The 23,388-nt window shown below is 43.3% G+C and overlaps 2 protein-coding genes across 2 annotated transcripts in view; one reads left to right on the forward strand and one right to left on the reverse strand.

Annotated features, from left to right (window-relative positions):
• Positions 1–16,129, reverse strand: part of CFAP57 (cilia and flagella associated protein 57) — an 82,532-nt gene extending 66,403 nt beyond the window's left edge. The window contains exons 1-6 of the mRNA XM_044770576.2: positions 16,029–16,129; positions 15,554–15,732; positions 12,677–12,993; positions 10,915–11,201; positions 9,144–9,351; positions 5,630–5,782 (exon numbers count right to left, since the gene is read on the reverse strand). Coding sequence (XP_044626511.1) covers positions 5,630–5,782; positions 9,144–9,351; positions 10,915–11,201; positions 12,677–12,993; positions 15,554–15,710 — 1,122 coding nt within the window. The 5' untranslated portion in view covers positions 15,711–15,732; positions 16,029–16,129. The remainder of the gene's footprint in view (positions 1–5,629; positions 5,783–9,143; positions 9,352–10,914; positions 11,202–12,676; positions 12,994–15,553; positions 15,733–16,028) is intronic.
• On the forward strand, positions 15,894–22,967 carry EBNA1BP2 (EBNA1 binding protein 2). Its single transcript, XM_014867324.3, has 9 exons — positions 15,894–16,433; positions 16,516–16,599; positions 16,799–16,968; positions 17,557–17,680; positions 18,774–18,863; positions 20,500–20,575; positions 20,813–20,906; positions 22,478–22,640; positions 22,787–22,967. Exons 1-9 carry the CDS (start codon positions 16,368–16,370, stop codon positions 22,835–22,837), a joined length of 918 nt encoding a protein of 305 aa, XP_014722810.2. The 5' UTR covers positions 15,894–16,367; the 3' UTR covers positions 22,838–22,967.
• Positions 22,968–23,388: the final 421 nt, after the last annotated feature.

Consider the following 23,388-nt stretch of genomic DNA (forward strand, 5'->3'; position numbering starts at 1 on the left):
TACATGAAGCTAACAGAAACCTAATTATCTTAACACAAAAAGACTTTCTCCAAGACACATTATTTTAAAACTGTCAAATGTCAATGATGAAGAAAGAATTTTAAAGGCAGCCAGGGTAAAAAACAGAGTAGCCTACCACGGAACTCCCATTAGGCTATCAGTGGATTCCTCAGCAGAAATTCTACTGGTCAAGAGAGTGGAATGACACACTCAAAATATTGAAAGATAAAAACTGTCAGCCAAGAATACTCTGTCCAGCAAAGTTATCTTTCAGATATGAAGGAGAAATAAAGGTTTTCCCAGACAAACAAAAGCTGAGGGAGTTCATCACCATTAGACCTGCCTTATCAGAAATGTTGAACGCAGCTCTCCTAAGTGAAACAAAAAAGTGAAAGTACATGAACTTTAAGGAAGGTAATAAATAGACAGAATCAGAAAATTGCAACTCTATATCAGAATAGGTTGTTAAACAATTATGGCAAAAAGCTTAAAGGGAAAAAAAGCATTAAAAGTAACTATAGCTACTTCAATTTGGTAACAACTCACAACACAAAAAAATAATTTGTGACAATAAAAACATAAAAGGGGAAAAGGAAAAGGATGAAACCTGTTTAGGCAAATGAAGACAAGATAGTATCAGTAGAAAAAGGACTATTTTCTCTATGAGATGTTTTATACAAACCTCAGGCAACCACAAAATAAAGATCTAGAGCAGAGACACAAAACATAAAAAAAAGAGGAAACTGAGAAAAACATCAAAGAAAACAACTAAATTGAAATGGTAGACAGAAACACAAGGAAAAAGCAACAATGAAAATATAGAACAACCAGAAAACAAAAGATAAAATGGCAGTATTAAGTCCTCATATTTCGATAATCACCCTAAAGTAAATGGATTGAATTCACCAATAAAAAGACATGGAGTGCCTGGATAGATTAAAAAACAAGATCTAACAATATGCTGCCTCCAAGAGACTCCTCTCAGCTCTAAAGACAAACATAGGCTCAGAATGAAGGGATGGAAGATGATACTCCAAGCAAATGGCAGCCAAAAGAAAGCCAGTGTAGCTATACTCATATCAGACAAAAGAGACTTCAAGCCAAAAGGATAACAAGAGACAAAGATGGACAGATAATGATAAAGGGGATAATCCATCAAGAAGACATAACACTTATTAATATATATGCATGTAACAGAGGAATACCAAAATATATATAGCAATTATTCACAGACCTAAAGGGAGAAATTGACAGCAAAGCAATAACAGTAGGGGACTTTAACACCCCATCTACATCGATGGATAGATCATCCAGACAGAAAGTCAACAAGGAAATACTGGCCTTAAATGGAACATTAGACGAGACACATTTAAGAGACATACAGAACATTCCATCCAAAAGCAGAATACACATTCTTCTCAAATCCACATGGAACATTCTCAAGGGTAGACTATAAGTTGTGACACAAAACAGGGCTCAGTAAATTTAAGAGGACTGAAAATCATATTAAGTATCTTTTCTGACCACAACGGTATGAAACCAGAAATCAACCACAAGAAGAAAGCTGGAAAAATCACAAATATGTGGAGACTACATAACATACTACTGAACAACTATTGGGTCAATGAAGAAATCAAAGGAGAAAGAAAAAAAATACCTGAAGACAAATGAAAATGAATATGACATACCAAAATCTACAGGATGCAGCAAAAGAGCAGTACTAACAGGGAAGTTTATAGTAATAAAGGTCTACCTCAAGAAACAAAAAAAATCTTAAGTAAACAATCTAGCTTTACACCTAAAGGAACTAGAAAAAGAAGAACAAAGGAAGCCCAAAGTCAGTAGAAGAAGGGAAATAATAAAAACCAGAGTGGAAATAAATGAAATAGAGACTAAACAGACAATAGAAAAGACCAATGAAACTAAGAGCTGGTTCTCTGAAAAGATAAACAAAGTTGACAAACTTCTAGCTAGATTTGCTAAGAAAAAAAAAAGAGAAAGCTCAAATAAAATCAGAAACAAAAAGAAGTTATAATGGACACCACAGAAATATAAGAGATTATGAGAGACTACTATGAACAGCCATATGCCAAGAAACTGGACAACCTAGAAGAAATGGATAAATTCTTAGAATCATACAACCTTCCAAGACTGAATCATGAAGAAACAGAAAATCTGAATAGACCAAGCACTAGTAAGGAGATTGAAACAGCAATCAAAAACCTCCCCAAAAACAAAATTCCAGGACCAGATCGCTTCACTGGTGAATTCTACCAAACATTCAAAGAAAACTTAGTACCTATCCTTGTCACACTCTTCCAAAAACGAGAAGAGGAGAGAACTTTCCCCAACTCATTTTATGAGGCCAACATTACCATGATACCAAAACCAGATAAGGTCAACACAAAGAAGGAAAATTACAGGCCAGTAACTCTGAGGAACATAGATGCAAAAATCCTCAAAATAATATTAGCAAACCAAATACAATACATTAAAAGGATCATACACCATTATCAAGTGGAGTTTATTCCAGGGATGCAAGGATGGTTCAACACCCACAAATCTATCAACATGATATGACACATTAACAAAATGAAGGATAAAAATCATATGATCACCTCAATGGAAGCAGGAAAAAACACTTGACAAGATTCAACATACATGTATGATAAAAACTCTCCAAAAAATGGGTATAGAAGGAATGTACTTCAACATAATAAATGCCATATATGACAAACCCATAGCTAACATCATACTCAATGGTGTAAAACTGAAAGCTATCCCTCTAAGATCAGGAACATGACAAGGATGCCCACTCTTGCCACTCTTATTCAACATAGTACTGAAAGTCCTAGCCAGAGCAATTAGGCAAGAAAAAGAAATAAAAGGCCTTCAAATTGGAAAAGAAGAAGTATTTGTAGACTTTACAATCTTGTATATAGAAAATCCTTAGGAATCCCCTAAAAAATGAGTTCAGCAAGATTGCAAGATACAAGATCAATATACAAAAATCAATTGTATTTCTATACACTTGAAATGAACAATTAAAAATGTAATTAAGAAAATTCCACTTGCAATAGCATTAGGAATACATTTAACAAGAAAAGTGCCAAAGTAATTCTCTCAAAACTACAAAACATTGTTGAAAGAAGTTAGAGAAGATCTAAATAAATGGAAAAACATCTACGTTTATGAATCAGAAGGCTTAATATTGTTAAGATGGCAATACTCCCCAATTTGAGCTACAGATTTAAAGCAATCCCTATAGAGATCCTAGATAGCTGCTTTGTAGAAATTGGCAAGCTGATTCTAAAATTCATATGGAATTGCAAGGTGCCTAGAATAGCCAAAACAATCGTGAAAAAGAAGAACAAAGTTGGAGGACTCACAGTTTCTGATTTCAAATCTTACTACAAAGCAACAGTAATCAAGATAGTGTGGTACTAGCACAAGAATAGTCAGATCAATGGAATAAAATTGTAAGTCCAGAAATAAACCCATGTGTCAAGTGATTTTCAACCAGGGTGCTAAGACCATTCAATGGGGGAAAGAAAACTATTTTCAACAAATGGTGTTAGGACAACTGGATATCCACATGCAAAAAAATCAAGTTGGGCTCTTACTCTACCCCATGCCATATACTCAAATTAACTCAAAATGGATCAAGACCTAAATGTTAGAGCACACACTATGACACTCTTAGAAGAAATACACTGGTAAATCTTCAAAACCTCAGATTTGGCAATGGATTCTTAAATATAATACCAAAAGCATAAGCAACAAAAGAAAAATAAATTAGACTTCATCAAAATTGAGAACTTTTTTGCATCAAAGGACACTATCAAGAAAGTGGAAAGACAACTCACAGAATGGGAGAAAATAATTGCAAATCACGTATCTGATAAGGAACTGGTATCTAAAATACATAAAAAACTTACAACTCAATAATAAAAAGACAACACAATTTTTTAAATGAGCACAAGATCTGAAAAGGCATTTCTCCAAAGAAGGTATACAAGTGGTCAAATGCACATGAAAAGGTCCTCCACATCATTAGTCATCAGGGAAATGCAAATCAAAACCACAATGAGATACCACTTCACATCCATTAGGATGGTTATAATCAAAAAGTCAGATAATAAGTGTTGACAAGGATACAGAGAAATCAGAACTTTCCTACACAGTTGATGGGAAGATAAAATAGTGCAGCCACTTTGGAAAACAATCTGACAGTTCCTTAAATGGTTATTAAATATGGACTTATGATGTGACCCAGCAATTCTACTTGTAGGTATATACCCAAGAGGAATGAAAATATATGTCCATGCAGAAACTTGTACACGAATGTTCACAGCAGCAGTATTTATAAGATCTAAAAGATGGAAACAATCCAAGAGTTCATCAACTGATGATTAGACAAACAAAATGTGGTATATCCATACAATGGAATATTATTCAGCCATAAAAAGGAATGAAGTACTGATACATGCTACATTGTGGATGAACCTTGAAAACATTACACTAAGTGAAAGAAGCCAGTCACAAAGTTCCAAATATTGGTATTAAATGTCCAAAATAGGCATATATAGAGAGACATAAAGCAGATTAGTGGTTACCTAGGGCTGGGAAGGGGGCAGATAGGGGGATAATAGCTAGAGTATAAGTTTTTGGGTTTTTTTTTTTTTTTTTTTTTGGTGAGTGAGACTGGCCCTGAGCTAATATCTGTGCCAGTCTCCCTCTATTCTGTATGTGGCACGCTGCCACAGCATGGCTTGATGAGCAGTGTGTAGGTCCATGCCTGGGATCCGAACTGGTGATCTCTGGGCTGCCAAGGTGGAGCATGCGAACTTAGCCACTATGCCAACAGGCCAGCCCCCTTATAAGTTTTGTGGAAATGATGAAAATGTTCTAAAATTGACTGTGGTAATGGTTGCATGACTCTGTGAATACACTGAAAACCATTGAATTGTACACTTTAAATAGGTGAACTGTATGGTATGTGAATTATAACTTAGTACAACTGTTACTTAAAAAAACCACCATTACTGAGAAAGACACATTAAAATCTCTCACTATAATTATAGGTGGTCTAGATTCCCTGCTCTGTCAAATTTTGCTTTATGCATTTTGAGTCCATGCTATCAGGTGCATACAAATTTAAAATTGTAATATCTTCTTGACAAAGTGAACAAAGTGATTCTCTTTAATAGTGCTGTTTTAGTTGCAATGCCTGCAGTGTATTTATACCAGCTTTCTTTGTTATTTAAAAACAACAAAAACAAAAAGCAACAATAAACCTTTTATATACATTTCGGGGCACAGGGCAGGTATAGCAGTACATTAAATTCTTGAAGTGCAATTGCTGGGTAAAAGGATATGAATGATTTAAATTTGACAGACGATTTAAATTTGATAGAATGATTTAAATTTGGAGATCCAATGAGGCTGCAGCAACCACAACCCCATCGATGGTCCCAGAGTACTTCTAGACGGACATCCTAAAATTAGAGTGTCTTCTCCCCTGCTACGAAGCGGGTGAAGGAGCCCATGCTCAGCCACTTCGGATTAAAATTTGCACACATGGTGACCAGTCCCCGGGCTGGAAGGAAGCGCCGCTGGGAAGACTCACCTTGCTGATCTCCGTCAGGGACATGGTGATGCTGTAGAGCTGGTTCTTGCTGGTGCTGGCAATCAGGGTTTCCTCCGACGGGCTGAAGCACATGCAGACGACATCCTGTTTGTCAGACTGACTCGGGTCACTGCTCTGTGGGTCCACAGGAATCTGCCCAGGACATGAGACAGCTATCAGTAACGTCCCAGCGTTGTCAGTGTGTCCTTGGACTGTCAGAGTTCTCGCAGATCCTTTTAGTTTACAGACTCCCAGACCAACATGCTTCCCAGGATCCTCCTCAGATGTGGAGAAGGGAGGGCTTGAGTCGCCTCTGTTTCTGTGGGTTTTGTATTCACCTCTAAGTGATTAGTGGCTGAATAATAAGACAGCAGCACATGTAAAAACGATCTCTCTCTACATCTCAATTTGAGGGCCCCTTTCAAAACAAGCGTTGGTCTAAACCCCTCTCTGGCCCACCTGTCGGAAGCCCAGTGTGGGTGTCCCCTGCACCAAGTACAGCAGTGTGCACTTGAAGGCAGCAGAGGGGCAGGTGACAGCCCTTCTTGCATGTGGGGAGGGTGGCAGGGCAGAGAAAAGAGAAGGGGTCACACGCCTCCTGCCAGTAGTCTCTGAGAAGGCCTGTCATTCCCAAGTAGACCTTACAAATCAGATTTCCTTTTCCTTATCTCTCATCTATTAACAACCAAACTTCTTGAAAGGCTGGCCTGCACGTACCACCACCACTTCCTTACCACGCAGTTACCACTCAGTTCTTCACTCCTTTTAATTTGGCTCCTACTGCATCACTTACTGAAACTGTCCTCATGAACAGCAGAAATTTCCTTGTCACCAAAGCAAGAGGCCCCTGCTCAGTCCTCATCTTCTTGGCTTTTCAAGAGCCCATAGCAGTGATGGTGGCACCTGCCCCCCTGAGGTCCAGGACACTGGACTCTTGTGCTTCCCTCCCTCTGCCTGGAGTCCTGTCTTCCTACATACCCCGTAACCCTTCCTTACGTAGTCAACTCCCCCTGCTCCACCAGGGGAAGTGAGGGCTCTGGGAAGCCTTCCCTGGCCTGCCCTGGGCTGGGGGTGGCAGATATTCCCTCAATGTGCCCACAGCACCTGGGACCTCCCTCTGTTGTCACATTCATCACACTGTGTAAAGTAGAATGGGAGCCTACAGATCAAGGCCCTTCTCTGTGCTGTCCCACTGCTGTGCCCTAGTGCTTGGAACGGTGCCTGGAATGTAGCAGGTGGTCAGCGAATGAATGGGTGTTGCCTTGTGGCCTTCCTACAGAGACGGAGAGGACCTCGAGGGGAGCAGTCACCTCTGACTCATCAATCTCAAGCTCTGAGCACAGAACCTGGGCATGGTAGGTTCTCAAAGGACATTTGTTGAATGAATGAGCGAACAACTAGGACTTCTCAGTGTCCTCTGCTGGGTTCTCATCCTGTCTCAGTCTCTAAATTCGGAAATGCTTTGTCCTCAGTCCTCTTCTTTTCTCCCTCTCTATTTTAGCTCTCAGGGATTTTACCTAATATGAGGGTTTCAATGAAAACAGTAGTAGTGAAAGTCATTACAGTGATAAATACTTAAAATAGTAAAAATAAAGCATCAACTCCGTGCCAGACATAAGCTAAGCAGTGCATGTGAGTGCGTGCATGCAGACTGATCTCACTCCCAAAGTCTAAACCACATTTCCGACTGCTTCACCTTATTCTGGTCTCTGGTCCCATGTCAGCTTCCTCAGGGAGGCCTCCCTGGGCCATCCTCTCTAGAACAGAACTCCCTCTTGCTCCCTGTCCTTTTCGTGGCTTTATTTTCTCCACAGCGTTGATCCCGTCCAACAACCTGTTCCTATTTGCTTGTCGGCTGACTGACTGAGCCATAGGGACAGCTCTTAGTGTGTTTGCCTCCCTGCTGTATCCCCTGTGCTGGCCCCCAGCATGGAGCCTATAGTAAACACTCAATAAATGTTTGTTAAATGAATAAACAAACAAAAGAATGAACTGCTTTATAGGCAAAGTAAATGCATAATGCCTCCCCTCAGTCCCTGCCCACTTTGCTCTTATCCCCAATTTTCCCGTCTCTGGCACTTTTTCCCAGGCATCCAGGCCTAAAGCCCACACATGACCTCTGAGAGCTTCTTAGCTCCAGCATCCCACGTCTACTCAGGGAAAGTCCTATAGAGTCACCCTTCACAGAGGCTCTTTCCTTTCCCACTTCCTCTGTGACTGTGCTGTGGTCCTAGATCTCACGGCCTCTTGGCTTCAGTAGCTTTTTTGTTACTTACCTGATGCCTAATCGCGGCAATAATAACTACTACGACTTCTGGAGAACCAAGCCCTGCAGTGATTTACACAGATGTTGGTTCATCCTTTTTTTTTATTAAAAAAATTTTTTTTTTAAAGATTGGCACCTGGGCTAACAACTGTTGCCAATCTTTTTTTTTTCCTGCTTTTATCTCCCCAACCCCGCCCTGTACACAGCTGTATATCTTAGTTGCACGTCCTTCTAGTTGTTGGATATGGGACGCCACCTCAACGTGGCCTGACGAGCAGTGCCACGTCCGCGCCCAGGATCCAAACCCTGGGCCGCCGCAGCAGAGCACGCGAACTTAACCCCTCGGCCATGGAGCCGGCCCCGGTTCATCCTTTTGATAACCACAGGGCATGGGCTATTTTCTCAAAGACAGGTTTTGCTAGATTCAGCAACTCATCTTAAGTCACTCAGCCAATAAATGTCAGAGTCAAGTTTAACTCATCCAATGTATTTTTAACCACTTCACGTCCAATGCCTCCAAATCATGCCCACTCTATTTCATAGGTAGATTACTTTTCTTAAGCACAATGCTTCTCCACTGAAAAACAGGTTGCCTGCTGAATTACAAACACACCTCAGGATGGCATCTGAGATCTTTCACCAGCCTTAGCTCGAATCTTCTCCCTTTAAGTGACTTTAGTCCCTATCGACTGGGGAACATCTCCCAAACACACCACCTGCTCCCTGTCAGGGTGACTTTGCTTAATTTGTTCCTTCCATCTGGAATTCCTAATCCATCTCTTCCTGTCAAATGTTATGCATCCTCTAAGACCCTTCCTCAAAGATTATCATCAAACACCCAGAAGCCTTCCTGGTTCTTCTCCAACCAGACATGATCTCTCTCCATCACAGTTTGTATCATTTATTCCACAAACATTTACTGAAGGCTTCCTATGTCCCAGGTAGTATGCTTGACATTAAACATCAATATATATTATAATAGTACAATTCTTATGGGAATGCTAAGCTTCAAAAAGAAAACAGAATTTGCCAAAGTTCTCTTCAGAATTCAAATGCAGATCTTCCTAATTCTAAACCCCAACTCTGTCCAACCCATACTAAAACTTCCCTCAGGACAAATGGCTCAAGTCCCCATTTATGCTCAGCGCTACAGCTGCTCTCCTGCCCATCAAACTCCTCGTCAGTGCTCAGCTGCTGGAGAACAAACGCAAGTAGGACCCCAGTTTTGCTTCTTCCTCCCCTCCTTACCCGGATTTCTCTGCTCTCGCGGTAAAAATCCTTCTCTTCCATCTTCTCAAACAGAAGAACTCTCCCTGGCCCAGCAGAGCAGGCAAATCCCTTTGAATAGGCTGCAATGGCAAACACCTGGGGCATGGCCAGCTGGCTGTGGCTGCTGGTCATCATGACTTGTTCAAAGGAAGGAACTGGGGAAGTGACTGCTGGAAATTCAATCAAGCTGGAAAAAGGAAATAGTATATGAAGTTAACAGAGGCAATCCCAAGGAGATGAATTCTGTTAGGGATGAGAAAGAAGGGCTGGAAAATTAGGAAGTGGAAAAGCTGACATTTGAATCCAGCTTCCCATTTCTTTCCTTCCTTCCTTCCTTCCTCCCTCCCTCACTCCCTCTTTCCTCTCTCTCTTTCATTCATTCATTCATTCATCTAACTATTATTTATTGGTATCATACTGTGTTAACAACTCTGTAAAACAATGGTAAATGACATTGACACAGTTCCTGCCCTCAGAAGCTTATAGTCTAGGGGGCATGTGACAAGGACTGTTAGGGGGCAGCTGAGTAGGACGGGAGCAGCCAGCCAGCAGGTAACAAGGATTTTGTGAGGACAGTTACAGAGGAGGGGTACCTATCCGAGATGAGCAGAGGCTGAGAGCTCCCAGCTGAGATCTGAAGGACGAACAGGAGTATGTCAGGTACGTGTATATGTCCAGGGGAACAGAGCAGGGTTCGGAGGCAGAGGGAACTACACATGACCATGCCCCAAAGCAGAAAAGTGCACATGGCATGTGTGGTAGGTAGAGGCAAGAGCTGATGCTCCCCATGTAAAGAAGGCTTAGAGCAGACGCGATGTGTGGGACACGTCCAGGAGTTTGGGCTGTATTCTTGGAGCCCTGGACCCACTGAAGGATTGTGAACACAGCAAACCGGAGGGCACAGGGATTTATTAGGAAGCTCCTAACAAAATCATGACAATAAAGGAGATATCATTGGCGTGGGGGATGGTGACAAATGGGTGTACTGAAAGTTACTGAGGAAGAATCTACAGTATGCCATGTGGTTGAGGGTTTGAGGATAGGTAGGTTTGACCCTACCACTTAATAGTACTGTGATCTTGGGTGAGTCACCTAACCTCTCTGAGCCTCATTTTCCTTGTCTGTAAAATAGGCATGATAATAATAGGTACTATATAGATTAAGACTCAAATGAGGATATACGTAAAGCGCATAAGGCAGTGTCTAGTACATACATTCCAATACATGTGAGATATGAATATTATTGGTTGTAGAAGAGGTAAAATTGACCCGAGCCCCAACTTTGGCCCATATGCGTCTATCCGATGTACAGATTAAATTTCCTGGCACTTCCTTGTTAGTCTGCTGCCTCCTACCGAACTGCAAAGTCCTTGAGGACCTGAGTCCCCGGCACCCAGCATGACGCCTTGTGCGCTGCAGGGCTCGGTGGACATTTACTGAATTGATTCAGTAAATCAGGCAGCCACTAGAAAATGCATTTTAAAAATCTGTAGTTTTGATGACTAGTCATACTAAAATGCTTATAAAATGAGGTTAGGTATAAAAAAGAATTATCTCTAGGCTATGGTCGTAACTGTCAAATTTGTGCTTGAATATAGATGAAAACTAGAAAGGCAGAGAGAAGATGAAAAGAGTTGATTTTTAAAGTAGAGGGGTTGTGAGTGATTTGTAAAGAATGCTGTTTTTGGTGTAATGCTTAGCACGATGAGAATACTTTCACAAGAGCACCAGCCCGGAGAGGCCCCATCACCTCTCTGATTCCTGGATCACGTTCAGGTTCTTCGTCTCGCTGGTGGACTCCTTGACCATTATGCTTGTCTCCCAGCGTTGATCTCCAGATTCAAAGAGGAAGAGCTTGCCTGTATCAGTACCAACAATAATCCTGTCATCAGACACCCAGGTATGGGCTAGATAGTTCTGGGGTTCTCCCCTCTGAAAATTGGTTTGCTTCAGGGTTCCCTCGGCAAAGCGGAGCAGCTTAAACATCCCATTTCCAGTGACACAAACCTGAGTGTTATCCTGGGGATTGAAGCTCACCTGTAAAATGTGAAAGAAGAAAAGAAAAAGATTTATAAGACTAATCCTGATGGAATTATTTCTCATTTTACTAATTAATATTTATTTTAGGTAGCTCAGAGTATCCTTTAAACATGACCAAATCATACGATTTTGACACCCTATTTGACAAGAGCACAGATCCATATCCATTATATTTGTGGGGTTCATTAGTCGTAAAGTAGGAAACCTACAAAAGTCACCTTACAAAGGCCAAAAAGCAAGATGAGTGGGTCTTAACAATGGCCAAGCTCTGTGCCAAAAAAGTGGAATGAAGGCTCAACTGGAAACACAGAAAAATGAAGATCTGGCAGGTTTATGTGTCCTGTCCAGGGGGAAGGAACCTCATGTCAGGGACTGTTTCGTGGTCTCCTACCAACTGAGCTTCTTTATCGGTACCCTCATCCCAATCTACAGGAACAAGAAGTCAACCTGTCACCCCCACTAGAAGGTGAGCAACCTGAGGGGCTGTGGCTTTTTCATCTCTGTATTCCAAGTGCTGGGTTCACAGTGGGCATCCAATAAGTGTTTACTGAATCGATTTGAGAGGAGGCGCTCTCTGCTCTGAACAGGGATGCTGTATCAGGCCTCATCATGGACTGGATGAAATACTTTTCTGGCTCTCCCTGCCTTTGGTCTGATTCTGTGATCACCAAGCAACTTCTGATTATTAATTATTAATTTCATCTCCCAAGTTCTCTATGACTAGGGAGGAAATAACACTGGATAAACAATGTGAGTGTTCTAGTTGTGACATGCTGGTTTACACATCAGCCTCTTGGGAGATTAACTGAGTCTATGCCTGAGAAGCTGACTGGCTATTATCTCTGAACATGAACAGAACTCGGTTCTTGAGCTTGTAAAACAGAGTGCTAGACCTTAGACTAGGTTGGCTGCACCAAGACAACGGGTCTGTGGGACCCACTCCCTAAGAGTCAACCAGCCTCCTAATTGGTCCTCTTCATTTGCCCTCAAACCACAATAGAAAATTCTGTTCCCCACATAACTGTAATTTCAATGACAGCTTCCTAAAGATCTACCAATTGACATTACATTCCCAAAAATCTTCCCACCACCCAGCAATGCTGCTGGGAAGAGGTTAGGACCAGGAAGAGAGAGTGAGTTTGAACAGTCCACCTTTGGGCTTGACCTGTGACCAGAAAGCAGTTCTGGGCCAGAGAAAAGACAGACAGACACTGGAGTCAGGGACTCCTGGCCCTGCTATTCACCACCTCTGTGATCTCAGGTGAGTGACTCAACCTCTTGGAGGCACAGTTTCCTCATCTGTAAAATAGGGATAACAATTAAGCATACCATATATGGGTGCTGTGAGACTAAATTTAAAAATGCATGTTAAGAAATTAGCACTGTTCCCAGAACACAGAAAGCATTCAATAAAAGAGAGCTCTTACTGTTTTTTTCATAATTTGCACAATACTTATTATGCTGGGTAGTACCTGGTAGATGGAGTTGTTCTGAGAGTCGGGTCTAACAATGGCCATTACTTTCTGTTTTTCCCACAGCCAATAGACAAGGTTTGACTCTGGAGGTGATGTCTGAGTCAACAGGTATTTGGAGTCTGGAGAAAAAGCCATGCTAACAAATTTCTGAACTGGGAAGTCAAAATTATTAAGGATTTTGCGCTTCCGGCAAGGGATGGATGACAGTTCATAAATGGTGATGAGAGGTTTTTCTTGCACAGTCTCGGAGACAGCGAGGTATCGCCGGTTGGGACTGATGGACAACGCCAACATGCCCTGACTCTTGTCTGAGCCTGCAAACAGAGGTAAAAAGGGTAATGAGGGTAGATCATGCTTTCACCAATATCCAACATGATCCAGGCACAGTGATGGGCACTGCTGACGCAACAGGAGACAAGTGTCAATCCTTGCAGTCCCTTGGTGCAACTATGTCTGGGGTATTATGAAAATGACTAGGACGAGAACCTTACTGAGGTGGAGGTGGAAGGAGAAGTCAGGGAATGATTCCTGAAGGAGGACAAAGTTGGACGCAGGGTCAGCAGGTGGTAGGAAGAGCAAAGGTGTGGATGTGACAAAGGGTACAGTACGGTGGGAGAACTGCAAACAGTGGGATATTCCTGGAGCATCGCATGTGAGCCAGGGGTGACCAAAGATGGGTCTAGAGGGGTGGAATAGGGTCAGATCATAGGAACCTTTATGCCCTGAGCAACTGGTACTCAATACTCTTGTCTACTTTTGAGGCTGGGATGCTAATTACTGGATTCCTCAGCCTCCCTTGCAGTTAGGTGATCTGTGTGACATTGCGCCCATGAGACAAGTGCAGAAGTCTGCTGGACTGGCTTTACTGTAAAGCTTGTGCTTTCTTGAAAACCAGGGATGGATGCATTCTACTCCTCTTTTCATGGAATATAGAGGTGATATCTGGAGATACAACAGTCATCTTGCAAGCATGAGGTAACAAGCATAAGAATGAAAGGCCCGGTCCTCTAGAAAGCAGAGCCTGAGGCAAAGATTACGGTGCAAATACTTTATTTGGGAAATGCAATCAGAGCTGCATTATGATTTTCATGGGCCCCAGGTACTTTTGTTTTCATGGGCTCCGTCCTCCATTAAAAAATGTTGAAAATGATATTTTGTGTCTGCATTGGTATAAAAAGGAATATAATCCAGGCTGGATTCATTATTATTTAGTCCTTATTATTATATTCATTTTTTTCCTGATTTTAAAATACATTAAAATTAAAACATTTTCTTGGTCCCAAAAAGTATCATGGGCCCTAGACTCTGTGCCTACTATGCCTCATGGATAAATCCTCTATCTCAGTTAACAGTAATCCCATCCTTCCAGTTGCTCAGGCCAAAAACCCTGCTGCTGCTTTTTCTCTTCCACCCCACATCAGGTCCAAGAGGAAATCTGTCACCACCACTTTCAAAATACATCCAGGATTTGATCTTTTCTCACCATTCCTCTTGCCTGCAACCTGCTCCAAGCCACCATTTCTCTCACCTGGATTACACAATAGTCTCTCAACTGGTCTCCTGCTTCCTCTTTCATCCCTCCTTAAATCCATTCTCTGTACAAAAGCCAGGATGAACTTGTTGAGTGTAAGTCAGATCATGTTCCTCTGCTCAGAATCCGCCCCCAGTTTCACTTCACTCAGAGTAAGAGCCTTGGACCTACAAAGCCCTACGTGATGTTGCTCCCCATCACTTCTCTGCCTCACCTCTTGCGCTCCACTCCTCCATTCACTCCACTCCAGCCACACTGGCCTCCTTGCTATTCCCTAATGCACTAAGCACCATTCTAACTCAGAGCCGCAAAGGTGAAAGGCAAAAGTATGAAGTAAAAAAGAGATAATATAGGAGAATTTATTAATAATCTTTGAGTAGGGAACAACTCTCACACACTCCTGGTGGGAGTGTACATTGGTACTACCACATCACCCAGTAATCTGAGTCCTGGCTGTGTGCGCTGGAGAATCTGCACGCATGGACAAGCATATATGAATGCAAGAATGTTTATAGTGGCATGGTCTGTAACAGCAAAAAACTGTTGTTTCCCAAATGTCCATCAACACTAGAACGGATAGATATATTTGGGATATTTGATTCATAGGATGGAACACCATTGAGCAATAAAATGTATGTCATATGTATCAAGATGCATGTAATATGTATCAAGATGCACGTAATCTCAAAAACATGATGTTTAACAAAAGAAGCAAGTCGCAGAATAGATATACTATGATTCCATTTATATAAAGTTAGAATATAGCAAAAACAAAACTATATTTTACATGAGGTTACACCTATATGTGGTAAAACTATACGCAACAAAGGGTGGAAAAAGAGAATAAGCGATTAAGTTGTGGAAATCATATATATCATCAAAAGGACCAGTGTGAAGAAAAAAATTTACATTATACACATGGTTACTTGTGACTTGGGGTAAAATCTCCAGTCTTTCATTAAACTTGAATTCAAAAGGTGCTGTAACGAAGGTGGTGTACTCAGGAACACTGTGTCAGACAACTCAAAAAGTGGCCCCGGCGATGGCAGAGACAACAATACTGAAGATGCATGAAAAAACACTCTTCAAAATATTTCTTTTCACTAAATCACAGTGAACAAAAGCACTTTTAAATTAACACTATTTTACATGTTAACTATGTATGTGTAATTGATTAATCTATATGTTAAATAATGCAAGTAGACATGTATTTCTTCTATATTTATAAAACTATACACATACTCAAGTTGGCCAAAAAATTTTTCTTTCAATTGTCGTGTTGGGATTATGGGATTATATCTGGCACATACTGTTAATGTACATCTGGATGGAAAGGGTTTTACCTGGAATGAATCTTTGCCACTTCTGATCCACATTGTATTTCACACAGTGATTTCCTGAAGGAAATATAATGATCTGTTCATCGAAGAAGAAGACATTATTGGCCACGTGGGATCGAAGACCAAAAACATGCAGCGACTGAGCTACCACGGTCGACATGGTCCACGGTCAAAGTGTTCTGCTGAAAACGGAGCGCGGCTGGCGAGAGTGAAGCCCATCGCCCCGCCCCAGGACACGCCCCTGACCCCGCCCCCGGACCAGCCGCCCCGCCCCCAGGACACGCCCCCTGACCCCCGCCCCGGAGTACCCCGCCCCCCAGGACACGCCCCTGACCCCGCAGCCGGAGCAACCGCCCCGCCCCCATGACACGCCCCTGAGCCCGCGACACCCTATCTCTCCCGTTCTCGCTCCTCTCCTTTCCTTCGCTCCCTCGCGGCTTCCTGCCCTTCCGGACGACCCCCAGGTACTCCCTCCCACCTTTCGCCTCTTCTCTCCGTGTCTCCAGACCACGCACGTACCCTGCGGCACTACAACTACGATCCCAAGCCGCCCCGGCACTTTCAAACGCCGGAGCGGTTCCTATAGCAACTACAAACCGGAAGTGTGGTTCCGCGGCCGGAAGCGGAAGTTCCCATCGGAAAGTTCAGCAGCCGGGTTGAGGCGCTGCAACTGGGGCAGTTCGAGTCCACGTGGAGCCGAAGCGGGAGATTGGGGAGCTGAAGGCAGGTCGCGGCGGCGAGAGGCGCCCTTTTCCAGCCCCGCGGGCCTCGGGCCATCCCGCTCCCTCGGGTAGGTGTCGGACGTGCGCGCCGCGAGATGGACACGCCGCCGCTCTCGGGTTCGGACTCGGATTCTGATGATTCTGTTGTCACAGACAGAGAGGTCAGTGTCAGCTGAGCTCGCGGGCCGGGCGCCGGAGAGGGCTCCTTACAGCCCGGTGCTGACCGCCGGTTGTGTTCTGCAGTTGCAGGATGCGTTTTCCCGAGGGCTCCTGAAGCCAGGCCTCAACGTGGTGCTTGAGGGGCCGAAGAAGGCAGTGAACGACGTGGTGAGCGGGGCGCCGGGTCGGGGGTACTCAGCCGTGGGATGCGCATCAGGCTCTGTTGTGCTTAGGAGACCTGAGTTCTTCTCCCGGGAAAGACGCAGCCTGTGCGTTGCCAAGACAGTTACCTGTCCGAGTATTGGGGGTTAGCACTTTGTCCGTGGGCCTATTCCCTTCTCGTGAGCGCGGTGTTTGAATTTCCTAGAATGGCCTGAAGCAGTGTTTGGCTGAATTCAAGCGGGATCTGGAATGGGTTGAAAGGCTTGATGTGACCCTGGGTCCGGTGCCGGAAATCAGTAAACCTCAGTCAACATCTCAGAGCAAGGATCAGAAAGCTGTTGATCCAGAAGATGACTTCCAGCGAGAGATGAGCTTGTATGTTCGTTTTCAAATGTGGGAGAAGTTGTGGGTCCCTGTGCTAGAGAGTAGGGAGAGGAGGAAAGTACACTTCTGAAGTTATAAGCCCGGGAGTAAGGACAACGGCTTCTTTTGACTAAAAAGATCTAGGAGATTTTCCCTGGTTGAGAAGAGCCCCTTGGTCCAGCAGTCGCAATTGAAAATTGTTTGTTTTGAAATATGCAGTTTTAAGGTTTTTTTGTGCATTCAGTTATTGCAACAAGCATTTACTTGGGAGGTTCTTACATGAACTTTTTAAAGTGACTACGCAAGAATTAATAATTGGTATTAGTTTGTAAGTTAATGGGTACTTTTAGAGTGGTCATTTTTTTAAATTACTAATTTGTTAGCAATGCTCTCCCCCTTTTAAAAAAAAGTTTGCAGCTAAATTTCTCCCAGATACCGAGTTAGTGAGATTTTATTAGTTTTTGTTTGTGTGTTTGTTCTTGCTGGTGGAGGTCAGATGTTGAGAGTCTTTTTGATCTTGGCTAACTCATGAGACGCAGTGAGAAGGAGTGTAAGTCCTTGCGCCCGGAGCTTTTTTCACACCTTGTCCTGCATCCTCAGCTACCGCCAGGCCCAGGCCGCAGTGCTTGCGGTGTTACCCCGCCTCCGTCAGCTCAAAGTCCCTACCAAGAGGCCCGATGATTATTTTGCAGAGATGGCCAAGTCTGACCAGCAGATGCAGAAGGTAAGAAACAAGGTTTTCTCTGGAAAGTAGAGGCTTCATCCTTAAGTGTATTCAGCTGGCTTATCTCCCATAATGTTTTAAAAAAGCCTGAGCCCAATAATAGGTAACTAGTTGTCACAGGACAATTATTATCTCGATTGTCTACTTCACACTTAGGCCAGTCATCACCAATTAGATAAATAGAAGGATGACTTTTTCCTAATTTAAACAATCAAGGAGAGGACAAGTACTGTAAGAAGTGTGGTCCCCGAGGTAAAGATGGCCTTTTGCATTTCCTAACTGGCATGGTCATGGCATGGTGTGTAGAAGAAACAGTTCTTATCCCACCATTGCCAGGGGTCTGGGCTATAACCTGTAGATAGTTTCTTTTCTCTGGGCCTCAGCTTTCTCTTTTGTAAAATGAGGGATTAATATATGCCTCAGATGTAGTGTAATTTAGAGTTAGGTAGAATTTGGTCCTCAGTTAACTTTGGGCAGAAGAGAATTGTCAAAATCTAATCGAAGATATATTTAAATAGTTCCCTTGGGTCTCAAGCTGGATTTTTGGGACTTCTTGTCTCGGTGGCACGCAGGGAAGCTAATCTAGAGATGAGCCCAGACACATCTCTGTACATTCACATTGACACCTGCTCCTCCTTTAACTGAAATGTGTATGTTTGACGGAAGAGGTTAGGTACCTGACATCTGTTTGAATTTTTGATGTGTGTGTGGTATATTGGAGAAGGGAACTGAGGCTGCATGCTGGTTTAACCTCAGTTTGCAGACAGTAGGGATGGAGGGAAGTTAGTTTTTCCTGGCAAAGCTATAAGCAGACAGTTCTGTATAATGGAACAGACGGCACCCTCAGAGTGGGAAGGCCACTTTCCAGTTCGAGCTCCACCGCTGTTACTTTTGATATCTTGGACAAAGTGCTCAGTCTTTGGGCCTTATTGTCCTTATGTGTAAAACACAGGCTTTGGACTAGATGATTTACAAGGTTCCTTTGAGTTCCACAGTTTGCGGAACTGGGACTATCTGTTTCCTGCTCCAGTGCCCCCTAAGTACTGGTCGTTCAGATTCAAATAACATAAGCTGACAACATTTTGTGTTTCAGATTCGACAGAAGCTACAGGCTAAACAGGTGGCCATGGAGAAGTCGGAAAAGGCCAAGCAACTGAGAGCATTGAGAAAATACGGAAAGAAGGTGAGAAGGAAGTTGCTGGAGTGGGCTGACCGGGTGTGTTTGTCAGGCCAGATTGCCATGGTCTGATTTGGTTCCATGCTCTGTGTGTGTTTGCTCGTGTGTTTATTGTCTCACAGTGGGGTGTGTGCTGTCTTTCCTTGAGCAGTCTTTCCTGACACCACTGTGTCACCAGAAGTAGTGTGGTAACTGCCGGTGAGTCCGTCACCTCTCTGGGCTCCATTCTGCACGTCGGTACAGTGAAGAGTTGGGTCCACATCAGTGATTTCCAAACCTGACCTCACAGCAGAACCACCTGGGGGAATTTTTCAAACCAGCTTTCTAGGCTTCAAAATCTCTGGGAATCTGTGTATATTTTCTTCCCTTCCCCCAAAAGAGATGATTCTGACATGCATCCTGGTTTGAGAATCATTGGCCTAAATGGTTGTAAAGTCCTCAAGGGAATCGTATTATTGATTGTCATCCCATCTGAGAGAAGAAATGGCACCTGTGTGTTTGAAAACTATGAATACCTGAGTTCTAATGTAAAACCAGAGCAGGCATACCATGGAAGTTTTCTTGGTTTTCTTCTTTATTTCATGGTCATACAAGAAAGAAGATTATAGGAATTAAAGTTAGGGTTATGGGAAGAAATGAGTCTAAGGAGGATCAGCATGGGTGTTAAGCCTTTGTCAACATTTTGGACATAAACACTTGTGATCTGGGGTGCTGAGCTGCAGGCCACATTTGAATCCCCAGCAGAGTAAAAGTAGATTAGCATCCTGTCCTCTGCAGAAGGGCAGCCGTCGACTTATTGGATTGATCTGGTGGTCGATGGCTGAGATCAACTCAAAGACATGGGCAGTTGGTTTAACACGATTTATCAAAAGCAAAGAATTCAGTTGGGCCTGTTAGCTCCATGTTTCTAATTTGAGGAAACCTCAGCACAGTGGTTCTCAGCTGGGATAATTTTGCATACCAGGGAACATTTGGCAGTGTCTGGAGACATTTTTGGTTGTCATATCTTGGTGAGGCGTGTGCTACTGGCATCTAGTGGGTAGAGGGCAGGAATGCCACTCAACATCCTACAATGCCCAGGACATGCTGTCCACCCCGCAACAAAGAATTATCCCATCCAAACTGTCAGTAGTGTTGAGACTGAGGAAGCCTGCCTTACCATGTAAGCATCTCCTTTTGTCCTTAAAGCTTTTTTTCTTTTTTGTTTTTTGGGGGGATTGTTTTTTTCAGTTGGTACTTTCATGCCTAGTAACAGTAGGTTAGATATTTAATCTGCCCAAGTGTAATGAATGGGGACCATGGGATGTAGACCTAAACGTGATTTGCTACCGTTTTGTAGGCAGGATTGTGTAATGGGGTAAGAGTGCAGACTGCCTGGGTGTGAATCTCAGCTCTGCACTTTCTCGCTTTGTGACTCAGGCCAGTTACTTAACCTCTCTGTGCTTCACTTTTGGTGGTGTTGAGAATTTCTACTTCCCTGGGTTGTTGAGAAGATAAACTGAGAATATACTTAGAGCCTTAGCATAGTTTTGGCACATAGTCCGGCAGTGGTGGTATTATCACAGTGTTGTTCCTGAGAGAGTGTAGACACTGGCCGTGATGGTCTGGAATGGGTATAACAGTCCTGTGTCCATGTCCCCAGGTCCAAACAGAGGTTCTTCAGAAGAGGCAGCGGGAGAAAGCGCATATGATGAATGCTATTAAGAAATACCAGAAAGGTCAGTATATCTCCCTCCTGAGCATGGAGGGAGCAGCAGTACTGGGTCCCTTAGGGTCAGTTCTAACACAGAGTCCCCTGGAGCCTTGATTGGTTGGGAACTGTTGGAGCTGAGGTTTGGGATGGTGTGGGGAGCAAGATGTGCCTCTTAAAATCAATTCAGTAAGTAACACCCTTCTTTTGAACTTTAAGCTTTTAAAACGCGATGGCACTGATCAAAGTACTTCTTTCCTCCCAGGTTTCTCGGATAAACTGGATTTCCTTGAGGGAGATCAGAAACCTGTGGCCCGTGGCAAGAAGGAAGGAGCTAAAGGCCAGCAGATGAAGAAGGGGTATGGAGTGTTTTTGTTTTGTTTTGTTTTGTGATGGGTCCAGGGCCAGCAGCTCCCAAGTACAGCAGGGACCTCCACAAGGAGCGGCCTCAGAGTTGAGAGACTGTAGCTGCTGCTGCCTGTGGCCAAGACTTACAGGACCGTGGGATAGTCCTTTTAGCCTTTGAAGACTAAAGTGAGGTGGTTTACGGATTTGGCATATTTTGAGTGAATACTCAGTAAAACTTGGTTTCCGTCTCACAGTGTGATGGTTAAGAGCACATACCTGGGGGTCAGATCCAGACTCTGCCCTTCATTGGGAGGGGAGCTTTGAGCAAGTTACTTTACCTATCTAGATGTTAATTTCCTCATCTGTGCCTCATAGTAGTATGAAGATTAAAAGGGATTCCTGGACACCAGGTCTGGGGAAATGATAATTTCTGTGTGACATAGTAAATGCTATGATAGAGGCATTTGGGGAGTAGCATGGAAACACATTTTGGAAATATCTGACATGGTCCAGGGATGGCTTCCTGGAAGAGGGTCCCGCTTCAGCTGAGTCTGAAGGATGAGTAAGAATTAACCAGGAGACTAGGAGAGACGGAGGTTTGCGGAGGAAGGAAGAACACGAATGAGCAAAAGCATAGAGATGAGAACAGCAGATTTGTGTGAGGAACAGCAAACATTTGGTATCACCGGGAATTCAGTGTGAGGCAAGAAGGGTGAGATGTAGCTAGAGGGGCCCTGGGCCGAGTCACACGCGTGCTTGTTTGCCCGGTTGAGAAGCTTGGGCTTTATCCAGTAGGCTTGGGAGACACTGATGGGCTTTACTGGAAATAATGAGCAGGTCATATTCATGCTTTTAAAAGATTACAGTGGTCCTTGTGTATATGATGGACTTGAGGGAGGCAGGGAAATTGATTAGGGGGCTATTATGAAAGTTCAGAGAGCAGTGATAATGACCTGAAAGTGGTAATGGGGGTAGCGAAGAGAAAATGAAGAAATATTCACGGGGTTAAATTAGCAGGATTCAGTAATTGGGTTGGGTGTAGAGAGTGAAAGAAGGAAGAGCCAAGGCTGACTCCCAGGTTTCTAGCCTGGGTGGCTGAGCAGATGGTGGCACCACCAGCCTCAAGTCAGGCACACATCCTGGAAGTGAAGCCAGTCTAGGAAGCGAGGTGACGTGCTGAATCTGAGATTCCCGTAGAGTGACCAGTTTTAAAATTTATTACATTTAAATGTTAACTGCATGTAATAAGTTGAGAGGACTAGAAACAACTGAGGATAAGTTCAGCAAGATTTAGTTAAAATAGAATGCTTTCCAAAGGTCAGTGGTGAGCCACAGATAGATGTGGGTCCTTTCCTGGTTCTTGCTTTGTTGGTTTTCCTGCTGTAGTAGTTAAAACCCTAAATAGACGAGCTTGCCTGGGGAGCTTGTAGAGTAGGAATGTAGGGTTAAGGATGAGATTCTGGGTACAGTGGCATCTAAGGGGCTTTGCATAAAGACAAGAAACTGGGGCTCTTGTTGGGGCATAAGACCCGTCAGGATTTACATTGCTGGCAGGTGAGCTGTAAGACTGCTGCTTTTCCAGGCCCAGTGCCAAAAGACGCTATAAAAACCAGAAGTTTGGTTATGGTGGAAAGAAGAAAGGCTCCAAGTGGAACACTCGTGAGAGCTACGATGATGTATCCAGCTTCCGGGCCAAGACAGCTCATGGCAAGGGCCTCAAGAGGCCTGGAAAGAAAGGGTCAAATGTAAGTGAGCCAGGGATCCAGTGAGGGGCTGGATCTGCCTTCTCTCCCACCCACACCCACTACTCCCTTTCTTTCCCTGTGCATCCTGACCCTGGGCAGAAGGCCATGCTGCTGTGTGACCACATGTGGTGTTTCTCTTTCTGTAGAAGAGACCTGGAAAACGGACAAGAGAGAAAATGAAGAGCAGAGCACGCTGAGCAGCATCTTTGAAAACAAAGAAGCAAGAAAAAGGAATGAAGACTTGGGATTTCATGATGCAGTGGGCTCCCTTCTGTTGGTTTCTTTTTATAAAAAATTCTGTCAATAAACTAAGGAAAAATTTTCAAAGAGACGTATATTCTTGGTTAAAAACTCAGGACTGAAAGATTTAGAAGTTACTTTTACATATTAAATCGTATTGCTATTTATTGATAATAATTTAGACTTCAAGTCCAGGCGGCTTCCTTTTATGATGGATGAAGATGTAACTTATACCCCTCCCAATTCCTCTCCCCCCTCCTTCCGGATAGTGGTGTCATGATTTTGGATAAATCAGTAATCAGCGTTTATATCACTATGATTATTTAAATCCCATTTGCTGCAGGGCTAGCTGTGCTGGGATAAAATTTCCTTTGTGGTACAGCTTTTGGTTTTTCCTTGAGTTGATTATCACCTTTTGTTTTTCTATGTGCCTAATTTTCCTTCTGTATTATTCTTTTTTCTTAGATGCTTCATCATTTATCCACCTGTCATATGGCCGTTACCCTGT

The sequence above is a fragment of the Equus asinus genome, chromosome 5 (assembly GCF_041296235.1).
Source record: "Equus asinus isolate D_3611 breed Donkey chromosome 5, EquAss-T2T_v2, whole genome shotgun sequence".
Lineage (NCBI taxonomy): Eukaryota > Metazoa > Chordata > Mammalia > Perissodactyla > Equidae > Equus > Equus asinus.

What these genes read in the sequence shown, in the direction of transcription:
- EBNA1BP2 (XM_014867324.3), top strand. Translation starts at nt 16,368, where the DNA reads ATGGACACGCCGCCGCTCTCGGGTTCGGACTCGGATTCTGATGATTCT. An exon ending in AGAAGGCAGTGAACGACGTG is followed by an intron (nt 16,600 to 16,798) that starts GTGAGCGGGGCG and finishes TGAATTTCCTAG; the next exon opens with AATGGCCTGAAGCAGTGTTT. An exon ending in GGCCAGCAGATGAAGAAGGG is followed by an intron (nt 20,907 to 22,477) that starts GTATGGAGTGTT and finishes CTGCTTTTCCAG; the next exon opens with GCCCAGTGCCAAAAGACGCT.